Source organism: Hylobates moloch, unplaced genomic scaffold (assembly GCF_009828535.3).
Source record: "Hylobates moloch isolate HMO894 unplaced genomic scaffold, HMol_V3 SCAFFOLD_32, whole genome shotgun sequence".
In the NCBI taxonomy this organism is placed as follows: Eukaryota; Metazoa; Chordata; class Mammalia; order Primates; family Hylobatidae; genus Hylobates; species Hylobates moloch.
In genome coordinates this window covers 2,590,200-2,610,174 of record NW_026652307.1, presented here as the reverse complement: position 1 = coordinate 2,610,174, position 19,975 = coordinate 2,590,200, and the positions used below count along the sequence as shown (strand labels likewise).

The 19,975-nt window shown below is 42.2% G+C and overlaps 2 protein-coding genes across 7 annotated transcripts in view; both read left to right on the top strand.

Moving 5' to 3' along the window:
- LOC116463274 (neuroendocrine secretory protein 55) overlaps positions 1–8,020 on the top strand; it is a 64,998-nt gene extending 56,978 nt beyond the window's left edge. The window contains exons 2-4 of the mRNA XM_058434532.1: positions 3,293–3,365; positions 6,553–6,597; positions 7,559–8,020. The gene's annotated coding sequence lies outside the window, so the exon portion shown is untranslated. The remainder of the gene's footprint in view (positions 1–3,292; positions 3,366–6,552; positions 6,598–7,558) is intronic.
- The window catches only part of LOC116463273 (guanine nucleotide-binding protein G(s) subunit alpha), a 75,082-nt gene extending 56,246 nt beyond the window's left edge, over positions 1–18,836 (top strand). For 2 of the 6 annotated variants that reach the window (XM_032146298.2, XM_032146297.2), the window contains 12 exons: positions 3,293–3,365; positions 6,553–6,597; positions 11,153–11,207; positions 11,293–11,412; positions 13,024–13,121; positions 16,792–16,846; positions 16,980–17,053; positions 17,151–17,209; positions 17,314–17,434; positions 17,580–17,710; positions 17,976–18,043; positions 18,321–18,836. In XM_032146298.2, coding sequence (XP_032002189.1) covers positions 3,293–3,365; positions 6,553–6,597; positions 11,153–11,207; positions 11,293–11,412; positions 13,024–13,121; positions 16,792–16,846; positions 16,980–17,053; positions 17,151–17,209; positions 17,314–17,434; positions 17,580–17,710; positions 17,976–18,043; positions 18,321–18,467 — 1,046 coding nt within the window. In that variant the 3' untranslated portion in view covers positions 18,468–18,836. Of the gene's footprint in view, positions 1–3,292; positions 3,366–6,552; positions 6,598–7,086; positions 7,090–11,149; positions 11,208–11,292; positions 11,413–13,023; positions 13,122–16,791; positions 16,847–16,979; positions 17,054–17,150; positions 17,210–17,313; positions 17,435–17,579; positions 17,711–17,975; positions 18,044–18,320 lie in introns of all 6 variants that reach the window. The other 4 variants (XM_058434530.1, XM_032146299.2, XM_058434531.1 and 1 more) reach the window with 4 other exon arrangements.
- Positions 18,837–19,975: the final 1,139 nt, after the last annotated feature.

Sequence of the window (19,975 nt, the reverse complement as noted above, 5' to 3'; positions counted from 1 at the left end):
GTAGAGGGAGGGGGACCCGCCTCCGTGGGGTGTGAGATTTGTTGGGAGAGGGAAAGGGGGGAAGAAAGGGGCGAGGAGAGGAGGGGGTGACGCTGGGGGGCGCCGTGGTGGCGGAGGGGGCCTCGCCAAAGGGAGGCTTTGGCGGGGAGAAGTGGCCGAGGAGAGTGGGGGGGCTGGTGACATCAGCCCCTCGGAAAGGATCGGAGCGGTAAAGGTGGTGCAGTGGGGGGGAGGGGGCGCAAGGGAGTCGTGGCGCCGGAGTCGGGAGGGGGGCGGCGAGGGGAGGAGAGAGGGCGGTTGCCGCTGGGCGCGACTTGGTGCGTTTCGGGCAGGACCGACTGTGTGTGCGCGGAGCAGACGTGTCCCGGGCCAGGCCGGGCCGTGGAAGGAGGAGAAGGAGAGTCAAATAAAATAAGACCACCCCCCACCACCAAAAAAATGGATAGAGTTAGTACGAGAAGTGCCCGGTGAAGCCAAATGACACGTCATTTTACAGTATGACCTTTTTTTCCCCTTCCAGACTTGCAGGCTTTTTCAAAAGCAGAGAGGAGAATTAATTGTAGCAGCTGCCCCCCCCCCCCCCACGAGCAGCGCCCCCCCCAACACTATTTTAATAAACCATTAAAAAAAAAAACACATTTTCCTGCTGGCTGGCCACATTGCGAGTGCTTTGTGAAAAGAAAAAACAAAGACATTCACAAATCAGATAAAACTGGAGAATGACATTTGTCTGTAAATGGCTTCTTGGTCTGCAAATGGCGTGGTTTCTGTTTTTTTTTTTTTTTTTTTTTTTGTCCTTTTCAAAGTGGGAGGGGGGATTGAGAGTGCTCTAAGGAGACGACTTTTCCTCCAGGTGGGAAGAGATAAAAAGACATTAATTAGTTGTTTATCAAGTGACATTTAGTTGTTTGGTTTTGGGTTTTTCTTCTCTTATTGATTGCGTTTTTTCCTCTGATTAAAAAATAATAAAAAAAAGGTTAACTATAAGGAGATGGCCTTTCCTCCTTTTTTTTCCTTAAGGTGCTGTTTTGGGGAAAAAAAATTTAATGAAATGACCAAAAGAATTACACAGCATTAATTAAAAATGGAAGTTTTCCACTTCCTTGATAATTTGGCTCTCTGAATAAATTTGTGAATTTGCTAGGTTAAGACCTAGTTCGTGGTCACATTTCAGCAAAACAGCTTGAGTATAAAGAAGAAAATATAAAAGGCCGTTTTTATTTTTTTTCCTTTGGTGGCTTTTGGTTTGCTCTTTTTGCATAGGTCATGACTTTGTTCTCCTGGGTCCAGATTTATAAAAGCAGAAAATTACTAAGTGAAAATAAGTGTCTTTGGTGTTTATGCATTTGCAATTTCAGTAATTAAATGGTACATGTGTTGCTGTCTTGTCTAAAACTTTTGAAGGCAGAATTATGCTGTTGGGATATTATGCGTATAACTTGATTTCAAAGTATAAATCTGGAAAAGTCTAGAATCTTTTCTATGAATGCTATCTTAATACTAATTTAAGTCAAATGTGATGCTAATGACATATTAAATTTCCAACACCTTTTGTGCAGTGATCACAAAGTCTCCACTTAATTTGAGACTGTTACTCAGAACACACCTTGCGTCACAGGGGCTAATCTAAGTGTCCTAGTCTATATGACTACATCATGATGTATTGATTGCCTCTGGCCTAGGAATCTGCAGCTTAAGCCAGTGACACAACATTTTGCATTTTTAAATGGTGATTCTCAAATAATGCTCCACAAAAGAGGAAACCTAATAATGCCCCAAATCCTCTTTTTACTCCGTCTTAATGACATAAAAATTAAGTGAATTAGAGAACTACAATGATCTTAAATTTTCAGCCACATTTCATAAATATGGAAATTGAGGCACGGATCTGTTTTTGCCTATAAAAGATAGGTCCTGTAACTGTTACACAGTTTAACACTTCTGAAATTAGAATATTAGAGATCCTGCTAAATATTATGTATGGTCTTCGTGGCCTCTCTTAATAGTGCCATTTGTATTTTTAATTTACCAGAGTTAGGCTCATTAAGATAGTGTTTGCTTTGAAATCAATGTTTCTGTGGAAACTAATTTTAACTTTTACAGATATTGATTACGGGCTTGTGAAAAGGCAAGTAAACGAGGAATGCTTTGCTATCTGGGCATTAAAACAAAACAATACAATTAAAAGTTGAAAAAGGTAAAAACAAACAGATTTGTGTGGAAGGAGGGCAAAAAACTATTCACACGTGGATTATTTGTTGGAGAATGTGCATTGCAAAAAAGACGCAAAATAGCAATCCTCCCTCTAGCTTGATGGAAATGTGTTTTTTCCATGAAACATACGTGTATTTTTACAAATGAAAGATGATTTAAAATGGAGGCATGTGTTTCTACTCTTTGAGTTGGGAAGGGCTTGGAATCTTTCAAATTCAGTACTTCCCAAGGATAGTTTTCATTTTGATTAAAGTTTTGTTCTTATATTACTTTTTACTCTTGGTTTTGCAGTTTACCTAATGCTAATAGGGTCTCAGGAACTGTATTTGATATTAAAGTGTGGTTTTTCCAGAAGATGACAGATAATTGATGGTTTCCCCTTTTCCTCAGCAACATAGTTGTACCCAGAGGGAATTTATCTTTAGAAAGATATAGTTTGTGAGGAGAGAGGAGGATGGATAAGTGGATAAAACGTAATTCAGTTTTAGGGGTGGATTTTTAAGTAGCCCAAGGGGTAGGAAAACCTGCACAGAAAGAAGCTGCGTTGTGAAAATGTTTAGAAGGAAAGTGCTGCATCGCTACGTGATGTGGAAGAGACTGCAGTGTCTGGGCATTGTTGGGAATCCCGGGTATTTTAACCATGAAACATCTGACAACAAATTATGTGTCTAGATATGTTTATGTGTGAATGTTCATGTATCAGGGATTCAGTTTCACAGTTTTAACTTCAATTTTCTTGTTTACCCCACAAATGACAAAATTGCGTCATTCCTTCTCTTTGCCCCTTTCCAACACCACCCCACAATTTTTTAAACAATCAAAAGAAAAAAATTAAAACCAGCAAACCTTGAATTCTTGTTTGTTATTTTGATGGTGAAATACTGCAGGTAGACACTGAGTTGGACATTGATTTCCTTTTCTCTGCGTCGAAATGTCAAGGAAAGTTGCAAGTCTATGATTTTGTGCTTGGTTTTTTGCATGTTGCTTCTATGGAAAAACAAAACAACAACAGCAGTCCTCCCTGCCCAAAGTGTTAAAATGCCTCCTTCATAACCTGAGACTTACTTTCATTTTCTAGGTGCTGGAGAATCTGGTAAAAGCACCATTGTGAAGCAGATGAGGATCCTGCATGTTAATGGGTTTAATGGAGAGTAAGTGTCAAATCTGTGCAGGGGGGCACCAAGTAAGAGGAACAGACTTTATACTAACCTTTAGGAAGTATAGGTGGGCTTTGGGGGCTGGGCAGCCAGTTTTCACTTAATTTTTCCTGATTTACATATTAGAAAATCCTGGAAAGGGCTCTTTAGGGTCCCCCACCCCCCACCCCCTTGGATCTTTGGTGCAACAAATACTACTGATGAAAGCACCAGTGTTCGTGACAAACATCTCCCTATCCCAAGAAAATCGTGCCTGGTTGCAGGGGACGCTTGACAGCACTTGGCCCCGTGACAGCCCCTCTCCGGGCCAGGTCCCTGCCACAGCCTCCAGACATCACTGCAGTGTCTTCAACGTGGCTTTGGCCGCCCCCTTGTCCGGCCCATGCTGATCACTGCAAATTCACTCCACCCCACCTCACGCAGATTTCAATGTAATGAACCAACACAAGATATTTTAAACTATTAGGGAAACATCATTTCCATAATATTCTCACCAGAAACAGATTTGGAAGTGGCAGCCCGTGTTTACAGTTTCTCATTTTTTTTTTTGTCCCTCTTTAAATTACCATTATGGGCAAATCATTGTTTCCCTTTAAAGCAAAAAACAAATCAGTACCCCTGCCTAAAGAAAAGGGAACATTTATTTAAAGGATGGAAAGACTGGGAGTTAGGCACTCCCAGCCTCACTGAGGGGCATTTTTGCCTTTGAAAAGTCCTCCCAGGTATCCTGGTATAGCGCAGTGTGGCAATCCGTAGTGGGAATGAAGATTAAACAGGAGAGACTTTATATTAGACCTGTGAGACAAGTTAGGAAGCTCTGCCTGGCATGAGGAATGCAAACAGGGAACATTCAATAAATTGGGGAACTTGCTTTTCTCCCCAAGACCCCGGATGGGGCCTACCCATCCGTTCTCACGTAACAAAATGTGTAAAAAAAAAAAAAAAAAAAAAAAAAAAAAAAAAAAAAAAAAAACAACTAAGTTGACCAGTCTATTTTCACTGGTGTGAGAGTATTAACCTCACTAGATTTCAAGCACCTGAAGGCACTAATTTGTAATTACTAGCTGGTTAGCACAGGCCTGTTCCCTTTCTTAAACCTGGATTCAATTGAAAATTTAACCTTGAGTTGCTTAGGCTTCCATTTCAAAAGGGGAGTTGGAGTCAAGATGGTAGCATTTAATTATACCAGCCACCCCCCAAAAAAACAAACAAACCTTACTAGTCACTAAACATCCAGGAAACAAAGGTGAACTTTTTCACCTTTCAGAGCAAGGCAGGCAGCTCCTTATGGAGAATTCTAGAATTTGTTAGATCAAATAATTGTTTAGAGAAGGATGACATCACCCATACAAATAGTCATGTTAGTTGAGGATGCTTTTTCTACTTTAACCCTGAATTCAGAAGGATTGGTTGAGATGCAGAGGGAGGTTCTTTACTCATCTGATTATGACTCTCAGTGGGTTATCAACATGCACATACGTGCTACTGAGTAAGTCAGCATCACTTGTCACCAACCAATTCTGAAATCAATTCTTGACACACCCCTCGATAAAGCCCTGCCAACGGAGACTGCCATCCTGACAATAAGTAAAAACCCTGAGACAGACCTCCAACCGTGAATCTGTCATTTGAAGAAAAATCTTGCATAAATTTTCCCCCTGCAACTTGCAGGAGTACTTCTTCATGAGAGTAGTTAAGCAAAAATAATTTGACCATGTATCCTCTAGATAAATATTTTGATTAAAACTGGACATGGCTAGCATTTTTCAAAGATGCAGCAGCCACTGTTTACCTTAGCTTGAGTCGGATGGAAGCTAAGTCACCTTTGAAATAAATTACTGACAGCTTCATTACAGATCGCCCTAAAATTTAAAAATTTTTATAGAAAGGATTCTCCTCCCTAAGTGAGCCAGCCTGTAACACCAGGCAAGGGTTTTAAACCAGAACTTCTCTTTTCTATTTTCTTTTTGGAAAGAGGAAGCAACATTCCCAGTTTGCCTTCTTTGCAGACAAGGGCACAGATATGTTAAATTTAGCTTGTGAGAGGGTTTACAGGGGTATTCCTCATGGGAGCCTAGATACCTTATTTTTATCTCCTCCAACTGCCTCCTTTTTTCTTTTTCCTCACTGCGGTATTGCAACAAAAGCTATTTCCTTCTTAACTAGGAATTCCCTATGAGACAGTGACATCTGTCCCTAAAGGGTGGTCTGGGTGGTACAGGGTTTTTCCTCCCTGATCTTGCGTTTTGTTAGGGCTCGGCTGAGCTATTAAATTTGCCTTAACTCTCTGCGGGCTGCCATACCGATTAAATTTTTAAGAGTAAGATAATACTGATTTGACCTTCAGAAATACAGAGGTTGGATGCGGATTTTCTAACTCAAAGCTAACTCTTTTTCTTACATTTAGTGCCAGGAACAAAACAAAAGCAAAACATAAACACCATTAACATTGGTTGAACTAAGCTAATCAATTACCAAACTATAGAATGCTGCCCTTCGGCCTTCAAGGAGGAATTCCTATTGTTTATGAAGATCGGGTTTGGGTTTGGGGTTTTTTTTTTTTTTTTCCTGTGGTGGGTGGGTGGGCTTTTGTTCTTTTAAATTTTTTTTTGCTGCATCACAGTCCAGACATAGTTTAATGACAATTTATGGGGAACAATTATTTATAAATAAAACCATTTTATAGGTAGTTTCTTTCCACTGCAAGAAGTGAGGTCATTAGTTTTGCAGGAAATCCTGGGCAGAAATCTCCCCCGTTTATGCATTTGTGCCTTAGGTTACAACATTGGGAAGATTCTGACCTGGGAGAATTAGCCTTATGCGCTGCCATATTCTCCAAAGAATTGTGAGATAATCACTGCTTTAGTTCCCTAATGCATGTACGTTTAGTGAAAGCACAAGAAAACAATTATCCATCCCTCCTGTGTCCGACCAGAGTCTCCAGAGAGCTCTGTTAATACTGCAGCAAAGGTGTGGGATTCTTCCCCCATGGCCTGCAGTCTCAGTGGATGTTCCAATTTAGCCAGAAAGGCGACCTAAGAATTGACGGGAGGATGGATGGCGCGCGAATTGTTGCTTTTGCTCTTGGCTGATTGTTTAGGAATGTAGAGAGACTGTGTGGGGTTTGTGTGAAATTGCGGTGCCTTGCAGATTAGGTGAGCTTTCAATCTCTCTTTAAAAGGGGCGGCGAAGAGGACCCGCAGGCTGCAAGGAGCAACAGCGATGGGTAGGCACATTCAAAAACAGAAAAATTTTTTAACAAACAAAACAAACATGAAGATCATATTGGGAAACTGAGGCCAGAGACCCGGGAAGAAAATAAAAATCATTTAAAGGACCATCAGCCATATTGGCATACATTTGTGAATAACACACAATTTCCTGACATTTTGGAGCAAGTAAAGTGCGTAACATAATTTTTTTGGCCATGCTTAAAGTAGAATGAGATACAGCTGGGGGAAAGTTATAGATTTCAGCTTTAGACGATCAGTTGAGGATTTTGAGAATTGATGTTTTTCCATATGGTTTCTGTTTTCCCCCAGCTCTCCATTTGAACCAGCTACTTGTTTTTAAAACTATCTACTAAATTCCATCTACCCACTGGTTGGTCTGATTTTAAAATTTCAGACCTCTTTGAAACAAAATTTGTTTCCTTTATTAAAATATGCAATGCTGCACCGCCTTTAATTTTGAAAAACGCCTTGGTACCTTGCAGCAGGTCGTTAAGAATCATCTTGAAAAGCCTCTGGCCTTTTAAAAATGATCAAATTTATTTGAATCAAAGGCACTTTACGTTAGCTGATGGGTAAGGAAATTCATGATGGCATCTTTTATTTTTCCATTCATTATCAAATTATTTTTTCTTTGCTTCCTGCATCCCCACACCCATCACACACAGACACCCACACACATGCACATGCATACACAGACACGCACACACATGCACACGCACACACAGCCACACGCGCCGCGCACACACACACGCATGCCAGGTAACCACTCTAGCTCTGCTGTGTATTTAGCATGCAGTGGTGGAGTGGCTGTTTCTCATGAGACCATCCAGAACCATTGACTTAGTTTAGGGCATCTCAAAGAAACAGCTTCTGTGGCCAGGGAGGGGAGGGGCAAAAATATTGGGGTCTGGGGACAAAGTAACTGACACATGTTTGTTCATCTGTTTCTTTTAGAATATATTATCCCTAGATGATGGCTACAGTTTCTCATCTTCCCGGCTATGTCCTATCACAATTTGCATGCTGGAATTGCTCGGTCTTAGGAACTTCTAATAAGAATACTATTCTGTTGTCTGAGGGGGGAGGGGGGATGGGGCCCCTACTACCTGACCTTAAACGATGATTGAAAAAATGAAAAATGGACCGAAATCCTTGATTGGCAGAAATGTAGTATGACAACTATCCAAAAAGGCATCTCTATAAGAAATGACTAATTGACAATCTACTGTACCAAAAGTTGGCATTTGAGCAAGATACGACAAGTCCTTAGTGAGCAACCTACTGTGTACTAGATGTCGTGCTAAATCCCTGAATCCTACTAACACCTTGGCCTGCACGTCTCTCTGGCTCTGTTCTGCAAGTCAACATAAGTATTAACATTCGTGATAAATAAAAATTCTCTGCATGTTTCAGCAATCCCTGTATCTCGCGTCTGTCTTCTGTCTTCCTTCCTTTGTCTGTCTTTTCCCACCAAAGCACAAGGATAAGGTGGAGACCTGAATAGCCTCCCCCACCACTTAGTTAGCTGAAGTGGGGGGAGGGGAGGAGCTCTTCAAAACTGAACGCATCCCATCTGCTTTATACACAGAAGGGGGAGGAGGAGGAACCAAGACCCTCAAAGTACTTCCAGCCTTAGTCCCAATTTTGTAGCGAATCAGAATTCTAGCTAATGGCATATGTTTTGCCTTTGTTGAGTAGTTTAAAGACATCTAAGGAATTTTCTCTGAATTTCACAATCAACGTTAAATTCATTAAGCAATAGTAAAAGTGATGATAAACCTGCCAACCCCCAGTATAATATCTCCATCTACATAGTAATTGCTTCAATGGAAGAATTTTATGTTTTAGTATTACACACCCGAATTAGATTTTAGATTTCTATTTTAGCTGTTTTATACTTGATATACTCCCACACCTATTCACATACGTAGATGAATACTGAACACGTTCTCAAAATATCTGTATTTTAAGACGGGAAGTTTTCCAATTATCATACTACTGCTTAGACCAAAATATCAAACTGAATGAAAGAAACTTGTTTCTGGAAATACTTTTCTCTTGCTTTATGCAGATTTGGATATTTAGTACCCAAATGTATTTAATTTTACTACTGTGGAACCTCAAAACCAAAGGTTAATAGCTTTCATTACCTATGAAATGGAGCCTGCTTTTAATGAATGGGAATAGATTTGCCCTAGGGGGTTTTAGGTAAATTCTGAATTCAAAAGTGAACATTGGGGACCATCAAACACATGTCCTTTTAATTTATAACATCGAAATAATTGATGTTAGACTGTAATACCAAGGCCAGAAATTCTTAATTTCAGAAATGAGCTTTGATTCTGCATGTACAAAGCAGACAGTCCCACAGAGCAGTCAGGACTCACTCCCTTTCACTCTAAGGTGGTTGCGTTGAGAGTCTGGGGGCCAGAATCAGATTTCAGATTTGTACACAAGGCCTGAAGCTCACCTCCCTGTCATCTGTGTTTGTGAGGTCCTCCGGACCTGCAGCACTTTTACTTAAGTGGCCCTGAGGGGATTCCTGGCAACATCTGTCCCCCCTCCCCACCCCAGACACCCCCCACCACTAATGAGCATGGCTCCTCTGAACTTCGCCAGCTCTTCACTCCAATGTAGAAGAGCAGTGGTGCAGAGACCTGTGAAAGGGGCTTCACGTAGGAAAGGGGCGAGATGGGATCCTTCAGCAGGTGAAGGCCCAGAAGTACACAGACATTTATTCAGAAAGAATAAATTTGCAAGTATAATTCTTTGAGAAAGGAGACCAAATGATTTGTGGAAGGCCTGTCGACAGGCCTGCACTTGACCCCACCATCAGTCCCCGCCCCCCACCCCCCACCCTTGCTGCTCCACTGACTGCCCTGCCCTGCTCGTCTGCTCTTGCTAATTAACCTCCCTTTGCCTTTCCTCTGCCTTAACTTTCTGTCATGTTCTAGTCTGGAGGGATTATATGTTTTAATTTCTACCTCCATTCTATGAATTGGTGAATCAGCCAAGTGAATGCTTCAAAAACTGGGACTCTCAAAAGATTATATATATATATATATATATATATACACACACACACACACACACAAATCGTGAAAAAGATAAACTCTGTCCCCTCCATCTCCCACCCCCATTGGTTTCTGCCTCTGTGACTCCCCCATCTCGGCCTCAGTTTCCCCGTCAGAGGGGCAGGACCGTAGCACCTTTTTTCCGCATGACAACCCACTCACCTCCCAGGGCCTACCAGGTACAGCAGGTGTGCTGTGTGTGCTGGTTCCATTTTTGGGCTATAGACTTGATGGAGATACATACTCCACACAAGAGACCTTTTCTTGCCCTCTAAAAACATAAACTCGAGAACCTTCCCTGGCTGTGCTTCTAATGAAGGCTAGTTTCTGAAAAACATACAGCATTTGGATCAGTGTAATCTGGTACAAAAATTAACATCCTGTTATGGTCCCCAGAAGCCAAAGGGTGTGGCCTTTACCTGTGGGACCAGTGACCCTGAATATAGATCATTCCATAAAGACCACGCTGGCTGTCCCATGTGGCTGAGTTAAAGTCAAGGAAAAGCTACAAAACCTTCAACCTCTACTTACCAGTGGGATCTGACCCCCCTCCCCGTTAGATTATAAGGCCTTCTAGGGGGTGGAATCTTACTTGATTCCTATTGCACATGGACCAACATGCACTAACATCATGAACTAGAAATTTCATTGCTGTTAGCTGCAGTGCCTGGAGCATCGCACATATGATTTTTTTTTTTTTGACAGGCGTCTCACTCTCACCCTGGCTGGAGTGCAATGGCGCCGTCTCAGCTTACGGCAACCTCCACCTCCCGGGTTCAAGTGATTCTCCTGCCTCAGCCTCCCTAGAAGCTGGGATTACAGGCGCATGCCACCATGCCTAGCTAGTTTTTTTGTGTGTTTTTAGTAGAGACGGGGTTTCACCATGTTGGCCAGACTGGTCAATTCCTGAGGCAGTCTGCCCGTCTCAGCCTCCCAAAGTGCTGGGATTACAGGTGTGAGCCACTGCACCCGGACTCCTGTAATGAACTATTATAAACACCACCACCTGTGCTCACTGGTTCTCAGTGTGCTAATCTAGCAACTGAGTGAATTCCAAGTCAAACCACGGGACTGTTTTGCTCCACCCCAACCTCATAGTGACCTATCACTCCAGTCTCACCCCTACCCAGATGCTGATAGGACCAGGAGAAGCTTTTAGGAAGTGTTAGTATGTAGTGTGGGGGCTTCAAACCCATGAAAGATTAAATGAGCTGCGTGCAACTTCTGGTACAGTCATGATTGCTAAGGCAATTTGCTAATCTGCCTCAATTGGGCGTGTCCTCAGGACACATTTGGGAGGTTATAATTTGCAACCGTGTTTATTCAGCTACCTCCAATCTTTGCACAGATTCCGAACCCACAACTCCCTGAAGAACAGAATACTATGCTTTTTAGTCGGGATATCTTTATGAAAGCAGTACTCTTAACTGACATGGTGCAATATGATTTTCTTTTCTTTTCAATCCCACTGCAGTGAGAAGGCAACCAAAGTGCAGGACATCAAAAACAACCTGAAAGAGGCGATCGAAGTATGTGCTGGCTCCTTGTGCTTTCTGTCTTGTAGCCCCTCCCAGCCAGTGCTGTTCCCTGACCGCTTTGCTAAATCATTTTCAGACCATTGTGGCCGCCATGAGCAACCTGGTGCCCCCCGTGGAGCTGGCCAACCCCGAGAACCAGTTCAGAGTGGACTACATTCTGAGTGTGATGAACGTGCCTGACTTTGACTTCCCTCCCGTAAGCTACCCCCCTACTTGTGTGGCTTTAGCCCCGCCCACCTGAGCACAGTGTTCGTATAGGAACATCAGTGACAGCCCTGCACATGGGCAAGAGCATCCAAACCACACTTCAGGCACAACCACATTTCAGCCATGTCCGTCCTTAGGAAAAAGTTAATTTCATGTGTGACCTTAATTTAATAGTAATAATCATTAGGGCTTTGTTCAAGATGGATGAGCAAAATTCTGTCACCCCTTCTACATCTTAGCTCACCTGTCCTCACAAATAAACATCACTCTTTCATACCACAATCTCACTTTATTAGACTGTAAATTTTTATGAGGAAAAAAGTCCTGAGCTATGGCAGCCTTAATTATTCCCTCATTCACATCTTAGGACAAACAAAACTGTATGTTAAATACGGCACACAAATACTAATTGTCTATTTACTCCACTGGAAGTGCCCTAAGATACCTTGGGATGCCTCAGTGAAGTGCCAAATGGAAGACATTCTCATTTTAAACAGGTGACCTTTTAACATTTATTAAGAGTTTTCTAAAGTCAGTCCTTGTCTTGGGGCAAATGAAATCTTCTCTCGTTATTAAAAAAAAGAAATATATCTAAATTATAACTCAAAAGTAAATCATAAAATAGAACATATGGAAAAGACTTTCCTCTGGATGCATGACACTGTTGGCTCCCTAAAGAACTACTTTTAGGGAACAAAAAACTGTTCAAGCCCAAGCATATACGTTTAGGCCCCTTCGTGGGGAGAATGGCTTATAAGTGGGGAACGGGAAACAAGATGGAAAGATGTATGCGTTTGTAAGACCCACAAGGAAGAGACTTGTCTACAGCTAAAACAATGAGTTATTGTTGCCTTTTGTCAGGCTTTCGTGGGAATTTGTGTTTGTATATTTTAGATGGACTTGGCTGCAAACTTAAATTAGCAGAGAAATTAGTAGTATATAGTTAGTATGGATAGCTAAATTTTTAAAATAGCATTATTTTCAAAAAAAGCAGTAAACACAATATGTATAATATAACCCACTGACTTTCTTGAAATATGATTCTATATTTAATAGGAAAAGGAAACAGCAGCCTATTAAAAATGTATCAGAACAATAACCTTTTATTAGTCCTATTAACATCTGAACTTTTATGTTCCTACCTACAAGTCCCCCATCATAAATTTTTTTGGTAAGATTCACATTTTCCCAGAAGGAAAATTTAGTCCCAGCACGTCTTACAAATGAAGTTTCTTATTTTCACAACATTGAACCATTTATTGGCATATTCTAACACAGATTAGTGTATATTCTTCCTAAACAATTCTGTGAAGAAACTAAATTACTCAGTAGCTTACCCCATTCCCCCTACACACAAAAAAAGAAACTACCCAAAACCAGTAATTCACAATAAGACCAGCAGCTAATTGCGTGAACTTTTGAATATGTTTAAAGTGTTGAATTAAAGTTCTTTGTGAGCATTAATTCATTAATTGGGCTCGAAATTCAGAATCACACCAAGTGTCAGTCACATAGGGAACTCTGGTCTCAGGGTTCGAATGACAGTGTTGATTAGTTCAAGCTCTTGCCTTTCTCTAAACTTTCTTGTGTTCACTTTCAGGAATTCTATGAGCATGCCAAGGCTCTGTGGGAGGATGAAGGAGTGCGTGCCTGCTACGAACGCTCCAACGAGTACCAGCTGATTGACTGTGCCCAGTAGTAAGTAACCGCCACCCAACCCGTCAGCACATAAAACAGGCAAAAACATGAAAACCTGTGATCCTGCTTTGAAAGTTGCTTTTCGACGATTCTTTTCATAGAAGCCAACCAGTTACCCCACTGGCAGAAAGTTCTAATCTGATTCAATTGTTTATTTTTAAAGTCCTTAATTCCTTTTTTTTTCTTTTAGTGCAGTGACACTATTTTATATAAACATTTAATGCCTGTTAGAGCAAAATGATGATGAGTTTCATAGTATTCATAATTAGTGGGAAGTAATTAATTGAATTGACCCCAAGCATTTAGGGAAATAGGGCAGTGCTCACATTTTGAATAACGTAAAACTATATTTTATTGCTGTAATTTTAAAACATAACAGAGGAATGGTGAACACATAGCTACGCCTCCTCTCTCCTTGGTAGTTGTTGATTGCTCTATTTCTGCTCTCAGGTAAGCGACTCTAGTAGCTGCCTAGTGTTACTAGATCTTAGTGACTCTAGGTAGAGTTTGTTTTTGTGTTGTCTTGACTTTTGAACTCTGTTTCATATCCTTATTTATTCCTTCCCACCGGGTCTTGATTGAAGGATGGTAAGTGGTCAGTGGATTTTAAATCCTAAACTGTACACCTAAGCAGTACAGTACCGTGGTGGGGTTACTTTCAAATAAAACAAATTACTACCTGCGAGGAGGACAGGTTAAGGCCTGCAGTAGCAATGGGAAAGGCATCTTTCTCCAAAGTCACTCATAAAGGTGGGCTCACCTGGTTAGTGTGTTGGTAAATGAAGAAGGGGCGAACTTAAAAAACAGATTTTATTACACAACTCTACCTGATGCCCAAGCTGCTTCCCTTGTTGCCTAACACCTGACTTACCGTTCCCTCAGGGATCGCCCTCTGTCCCTGTCACCCACCATGGTCTCTCCCAGAGGACAACATACCCCATAGCTAGAAAGTTGCCTTTTAAATAGTTTATGGCTTCCCTCATCTTGCACATGATATAGCAAGCATGTGGTGGTCAGGGTTATTTAAAAAATATGCAAAGATAATTATTATTTTTTTTGAGACGGAGTCTCACTCTGTCGCCCAGGCTGGAGTGCAGTGGTGCGACCTTGGCTCACTGCAACCTCTGCCTCCTGGTTCAAGTGATTCTCCTGCCTCAGCCTCCCGAGTAGCTGGGACTACAGGTGCCTGCCACCACACCCCGCTAATGTTTGTATATTTAGTAGAGACGGGGTTTCACCATATTGGCCAGGCTGGTCTCGAACTCCTGACCTTATGATCTGCCTGCCTCAGCCTCCCAAAGTGCTGAGATTACAGGCATGAGCCACCGCGCCCAGCCAAAAATGTAAAGATATCTTTTGTTTGTTGATGCTGCAGAAATGCACAAAGCAGTCTCAGTTAATGATATTCTGAAGTAGGAGTGTCTTGTGACTCGGGGCAGGGGAGTCTAGTAGAGGTTTGATGTTTTAGCCGTCCTTATTACAAGTAGCTGAAACTCGGAACTGATTTTGCTATAGGAAGTATTAACTAATCAGAACCAAGGTGCCAGGCTGACTCACCAAGGGCTAAGATTGCTTTACTTAGTAGCCTCAAGCCCAAGGAACTGATTGTGAAAACCACCTGAATAAACAGGAGGGAGGAAGAGGTAATACTGTTCATCTATAAATCATATAAGCCTATGTTATAGGGTCTGTGCAATCTATCAACCCCAGCCCTGCCTTCCCATAGGAAATTCCTTTATTTTCAATTGCCACATACATAGATATTCCACGGTTTAATATGCAAGCAAATTTGTATATTTTTTCAAGGAACAGAAAAAAAACAGTCCATCTTGGCTGGTCCCTATGGCCCCCAGCCCCCACTCCTTCTTCAGCAAAGTCCCTGATTTTCTCAAAAGTTCGAACTAAAAGCTGGAAGCGCTAATTATAGTAACGCAAAACAAATGGAAATCCTGGAATTGTTTGCATTTTGTATTTTGGATCCAAGTCAGAAGTTAAGTACAGGTACAAGATTAAGAGAGTTTAACCACCCCAGTTTTGAATGCTGGGGGCGGGGCAGGGAGTCACAGTTTCGTTAAGTAACAGTAGCTTAGCCAGATTGTTGAATTTTGTCGGGTTTTGTTTTCTCAAATCATTTAGAAGTTTTTGGGGTTTTTTTAAGCAACACTTAATTACTCCTGAAACTTTGTCTGAAAACTGTACCATTTGTATAGATCATGAAAAGTTTTAAGGAAACTCAGAAAAAGAGAACAACGCAGCTTAAAACTTTTAAAATGTCCTCCCTCACCCGTGGCTCAAACAGCCCTGCATCTGCCGTGGCCGGCACGTTTCTGGTTGAACTGCCTTTATATTAAAGTTCAGATACTGGTACTGTGCCCATTTCTTAAGCTGCCTATTTTTATTTGTTGAGCTGGGGTTTGGCTGGCTCCACTCCAGATGTCTCTCTCACAAGATTTGGTGCTGATGATCTATTTATAGAACTGTGGTTCTGTTGCCATGGTAACATGCTGGAGGCCAGGGCGGCTGGGGAGCTATTTCTGGACTGGTGCTGTAATGTAAGATTGATTGGGCAAGTTAGTATATCCTCTAAGCCAGACTAACTCTGAACTAGTAAAAAGGAAGAGGGGAACACAAAACTTTGGCAGTTTCTTTAAATAAACTTTTCTCTATGATTTTCTTTTCTCATTAGCCCACTTTAAAACAATTCCAATCTCTACATGCCCCTCCCTCCAAAAAATAAACTAGTTTTAACATTAATTTTCCATATTAATTACCCCAGTCTTTCAAAAGTAAATTTTCCTGTGTGTCTAGTCAAGCAACACAAACAAGATGCTTTTTTAAGGAAAAGCTTAATATCTAGAGTGTTCTATTTCATGGACCAAACAGAACGGAAGAGAACTTTGTGTTTGTTTCCTGTTCAGGATGGCTAGGGCGAGAAGGGCTCCTTTGTGCCAACCTCTTTTGTTCTCTTTAATCAATGAGATTCTTAAAAAGTAAAAAGGAAGGGATACAGATTCTCAGTAACTAAAACAATCTCGTGTGCCCTTGAGGGGAAAGTCCTTGATGTTTTTAAGAATGTCACTTTATTTTTTTCTTTTAACTGAATGATATAGAGGCATACAATTTTCAAACTGTTTGCCATTTTAATCAAGCAATTTGAAAATTAAAATGTTTTTGTCAAGCATTACCAAATGGCACAGAATGTGATAGGCCAGCCTGGTTTTGGGGTCCTTTCTCTACTGTTTGATATGCATAAAACCTTCTAAAAATCAAGAATATTGCCAGAGAGCAACAGGAATAAACAAGCTAAGTAAAGAATAAAAAAGAAAAATAGAAAAAAATAAAAATAAACATGAAGAACAAAGCCCCACCACTGTCCTGTGCTGTTTGTGTGACCCCACTGCGTCGAGGCCACAGGCTAGCTGCTAGACGCATCTAGAGTTCCCTGATTCCTAAAATTATTTATCTTAAATCCTATTTGCCCTAACCTTCTTAAGGCATCAGCTTTGAGTTATAAATGTAACCAACACACAAGCAAATGTGCCATTGACTTAGTGCTGCATAACTGTGGGACGGTCACTTCCGTTGAGCCTGACCTTGTAGAGAGACACAAATAGTTGGCAAATTGATGTGAGCACTGTGAACACCCCACGTGTCTTTCTTTTTCTCCCAGCTTCCTGGACAAGATCGATGTGATCAAGCAGGCCGACTATGTGCCGAGCGATCAGGTGTGCAAAACCCCTCACCACCAGAGGACTCTGAGCCCTCTTTCCAAACTACTCCAGACCTTTGCTTTAGATTGGCAATTATTACTATTTCGGTTGGCTTTGGTGAGATCCATTGACCTCGATTTTGTTCTAGGACCTGCTTCGCTGCCGTGTCCTGACTTCTGGAATCTTTGAGACCAAGTTCCAGGTGGACAAAGTCAACTTCCAGTAAGCCAACTGTTACCTTTTTATATAACAGAGATCATGGTTTCTTGACATTCACCCCAGTCCCTCTGGAATAACCAGCTGTCCTCCTCCCCGCCAGCATGTTTGACGTGGGTGGCCAGCGCGATGAACGCCGCAAGTGGATCCAGTGCTTCAATGGTAGGATGCTGTGGGCTTGGCTGTTCGTGAAGAATGCTTTGCTTCCGTGTTGTTAGGGATCAGTGTCGCCGCTCACGCTCTTGGCTTTGCTCTCTTTGGTTAAGATGTGACTGCCATCATCTTCGTGGTGGCCAGCAGCAGCTACAACATGGTCATCCGGGAGGACAACCAGACCAACCGCCTGCAGGAGGCTCTGAACCTCTTCAAGAGCATCTGGAACAACAGGTTTGCGGAGTGGCCGCCCACCCCCTGCGCTTGCCCAGGAGGCCCTGGTCTGCACTGTTTATAGAAAAGAACCCCGTGCAAGCATTCCAGACCCCTGGCCGAAAGCGCGCTTCCCCCGAGCATTCACACAGCCTCCCTCTCGTAGGTGGCTGCGCACCATCTCTGTGATTCTGTTCCTCAACAAGCAAGACCTGCTCGCTGAGAAAGTCCTTGCTGGGAAATCGAAGATTGAGGACTACTTTCCAGAATTTGCTCGCTACACTACTCCTGAGGATGGTGCGTATGGCTTCCACTCTTGCTGGCTGTTCATCGCGGTCGTTCTTTATCAAACGGTCAGGCTGAAAACCCCCCCCCCCCCCCCCCTCCCCCTCCCACCACCAAACCAATAAAGGACCTATAAGAGAAGCAAGAAAAACACACTCCCACTAATTCTCATATGGAAAAATCAGGGTTTTGAAGACTTCAGGAGCTACAGTGATGCTAGCACCCCAGCTCTGCTTGAATTTTTAATTACATTAATATGTATTCCCTTTTTTTATAGCTACTCCCGAGCCCGGAGAAGACCCACGCGTGACCCGGGCCAAGTACTTCATTCGAGATGAGTTTCTGGTGAGTCGAGCCTGTCTTCAGTTTCCTCTCTTGTTCCTCCTCTTTTTCTCATGGATGTAAATTTAATTCCAAATTCAGGGGTTCAGCTACCCAGTTCCATGGTTTTAGTTCATGCACATCCAGTGTGGATTTGAGCTCTTTGCGCCCCTCCTTTTGCTTTTGTTTTCATATGACATCAGAGGCTGGCTAACAGCCGTCCCTGGTAGGTGTCCCCATCAGTGATAGGGTGGTTCCTGGTGAGGGTGTCACTGACAGGTCCCCTCATTTGTGCCCGCAGAGGATCAGCACTGCCAGTGGAGATGGGCGTCACTACTGCTACCCTCATTTCACCTGCGCTGTGGACACTGAGAACATCCGCCGTGTGTTCAACGACTGCCGTGACATCATTCAGCGCATGCACCTTCGTCAGTACGAGCTGCTCTAAGAAGGGAACCCCCAAATTTAATTAAAGCCTTAAGCACAATTAATTAAAAGTGAAACGTAATTGTACAAGCAGTTAATCACCCACCATAGGGCATGATTAACAAAGCAACCTTTCCCTTCCCCCGAGTGATTTTGCGAAACCCCCTTTTCCCTTCAGCTTGCTTAGATGTTCCAAATTTAGAAAGCTTAAGGCGGCCTACAGAAAAAGGAAAAAAGGCCACAAAAGTTCCCTCTCACTTTCAGTAAAAATAAATAAAATAACAGCAGCAAACAGAAATAAAATGAAATAAAAGAAACAAATGAAATAAATATTGTGTTGTGCAGCATTAAAAAAAAATCAAAATAAAAATTAAATGTGAGCAAAGAATGATGGGACTCCCGTGAGTTATTTGTGGTTCTGAGCAAATTCCCGTCATTCATGGTTTTGACTTGGTCCTTACATCAAAAGTTGGGAGGCCTCAAGGTGAAGTGGGCATAAAATCTCACCACTGTATGTTTTCTGGTGACCCTAATCTGTGGGTGTCTTGAAACAATTTGCAGACAATAGGAAAAGTCCACTCCTGTTCCTCCTAAGTTTTACCCCATAGTGAACCACTATGCCCCAGTCACCTCTGCATTTTGATCATTGCCATCCTATCCAAAGATTCTACCAACTTACACCATTACATCATCACACAGTTTGCCTGCTGACCCAGGCTTCCCAAGAAAAGTAGTGTATTTATTGCTATAAGATAGGGACTAAATTATGTGGAGAAATAGAGGAGCGCAGTATTTCAAATCAATGGGGTTATTCAAGAAATGGTGTAGCCATTTGGGGAAAATTTAGGCTGGATCCCTACCTCATTGCACACACCAAAATGAATTTGACGTAAGTTGATCACATACATCTAAATAAAAGAGGTACTTTTTAAAGTGGCTATTTTGTAATTAACATCTTGGGTTTATAAAGGGCCTCTCTGCAGCATAACCTAAGACCTAAAGGCCATAAGGGGGTTGGGGATGACTATAAAAATGAAAATCACACTTAAAATTTGAATGGGGGAAGGGCCTGGGTCGGGTAAAAATTTAACAAAGGGTTTACGTCCCTAATAAGCAGAGTTCTTATGAATTAATAAGCAAAACCATCAGAAAAATGGGCACAGTATATAAGCATGCAACTTAAATACAAACAGCTAGTAAGCCTCTGGGGATATGTGGGACATCACTCATAATAAATATTCACTATAGGCCGGGCGCAGTGGCTCACGCTTGTAATCCCAGCACTTTGGGAGGCCGAGGCGGGCAGATCACGAGGTCAGGAGATCGAGACCACGGTGAAACCCCGTCTCTACTAAAAATACAAAAAAATTAGCCGGGCGTGGTGGCGGGCGCCTGTAGTCCCAGCTACTCGGAGAGGCTGAGGCAGGAGAATGGCGTGAACCCAGGAGGCAGAGCTTGCAGTGAGCCGAGATCGCGCCACTGCACTCCAGCCTGGGCGACAGAGCGAGACTCCGTCTCAAAAAAATAAAA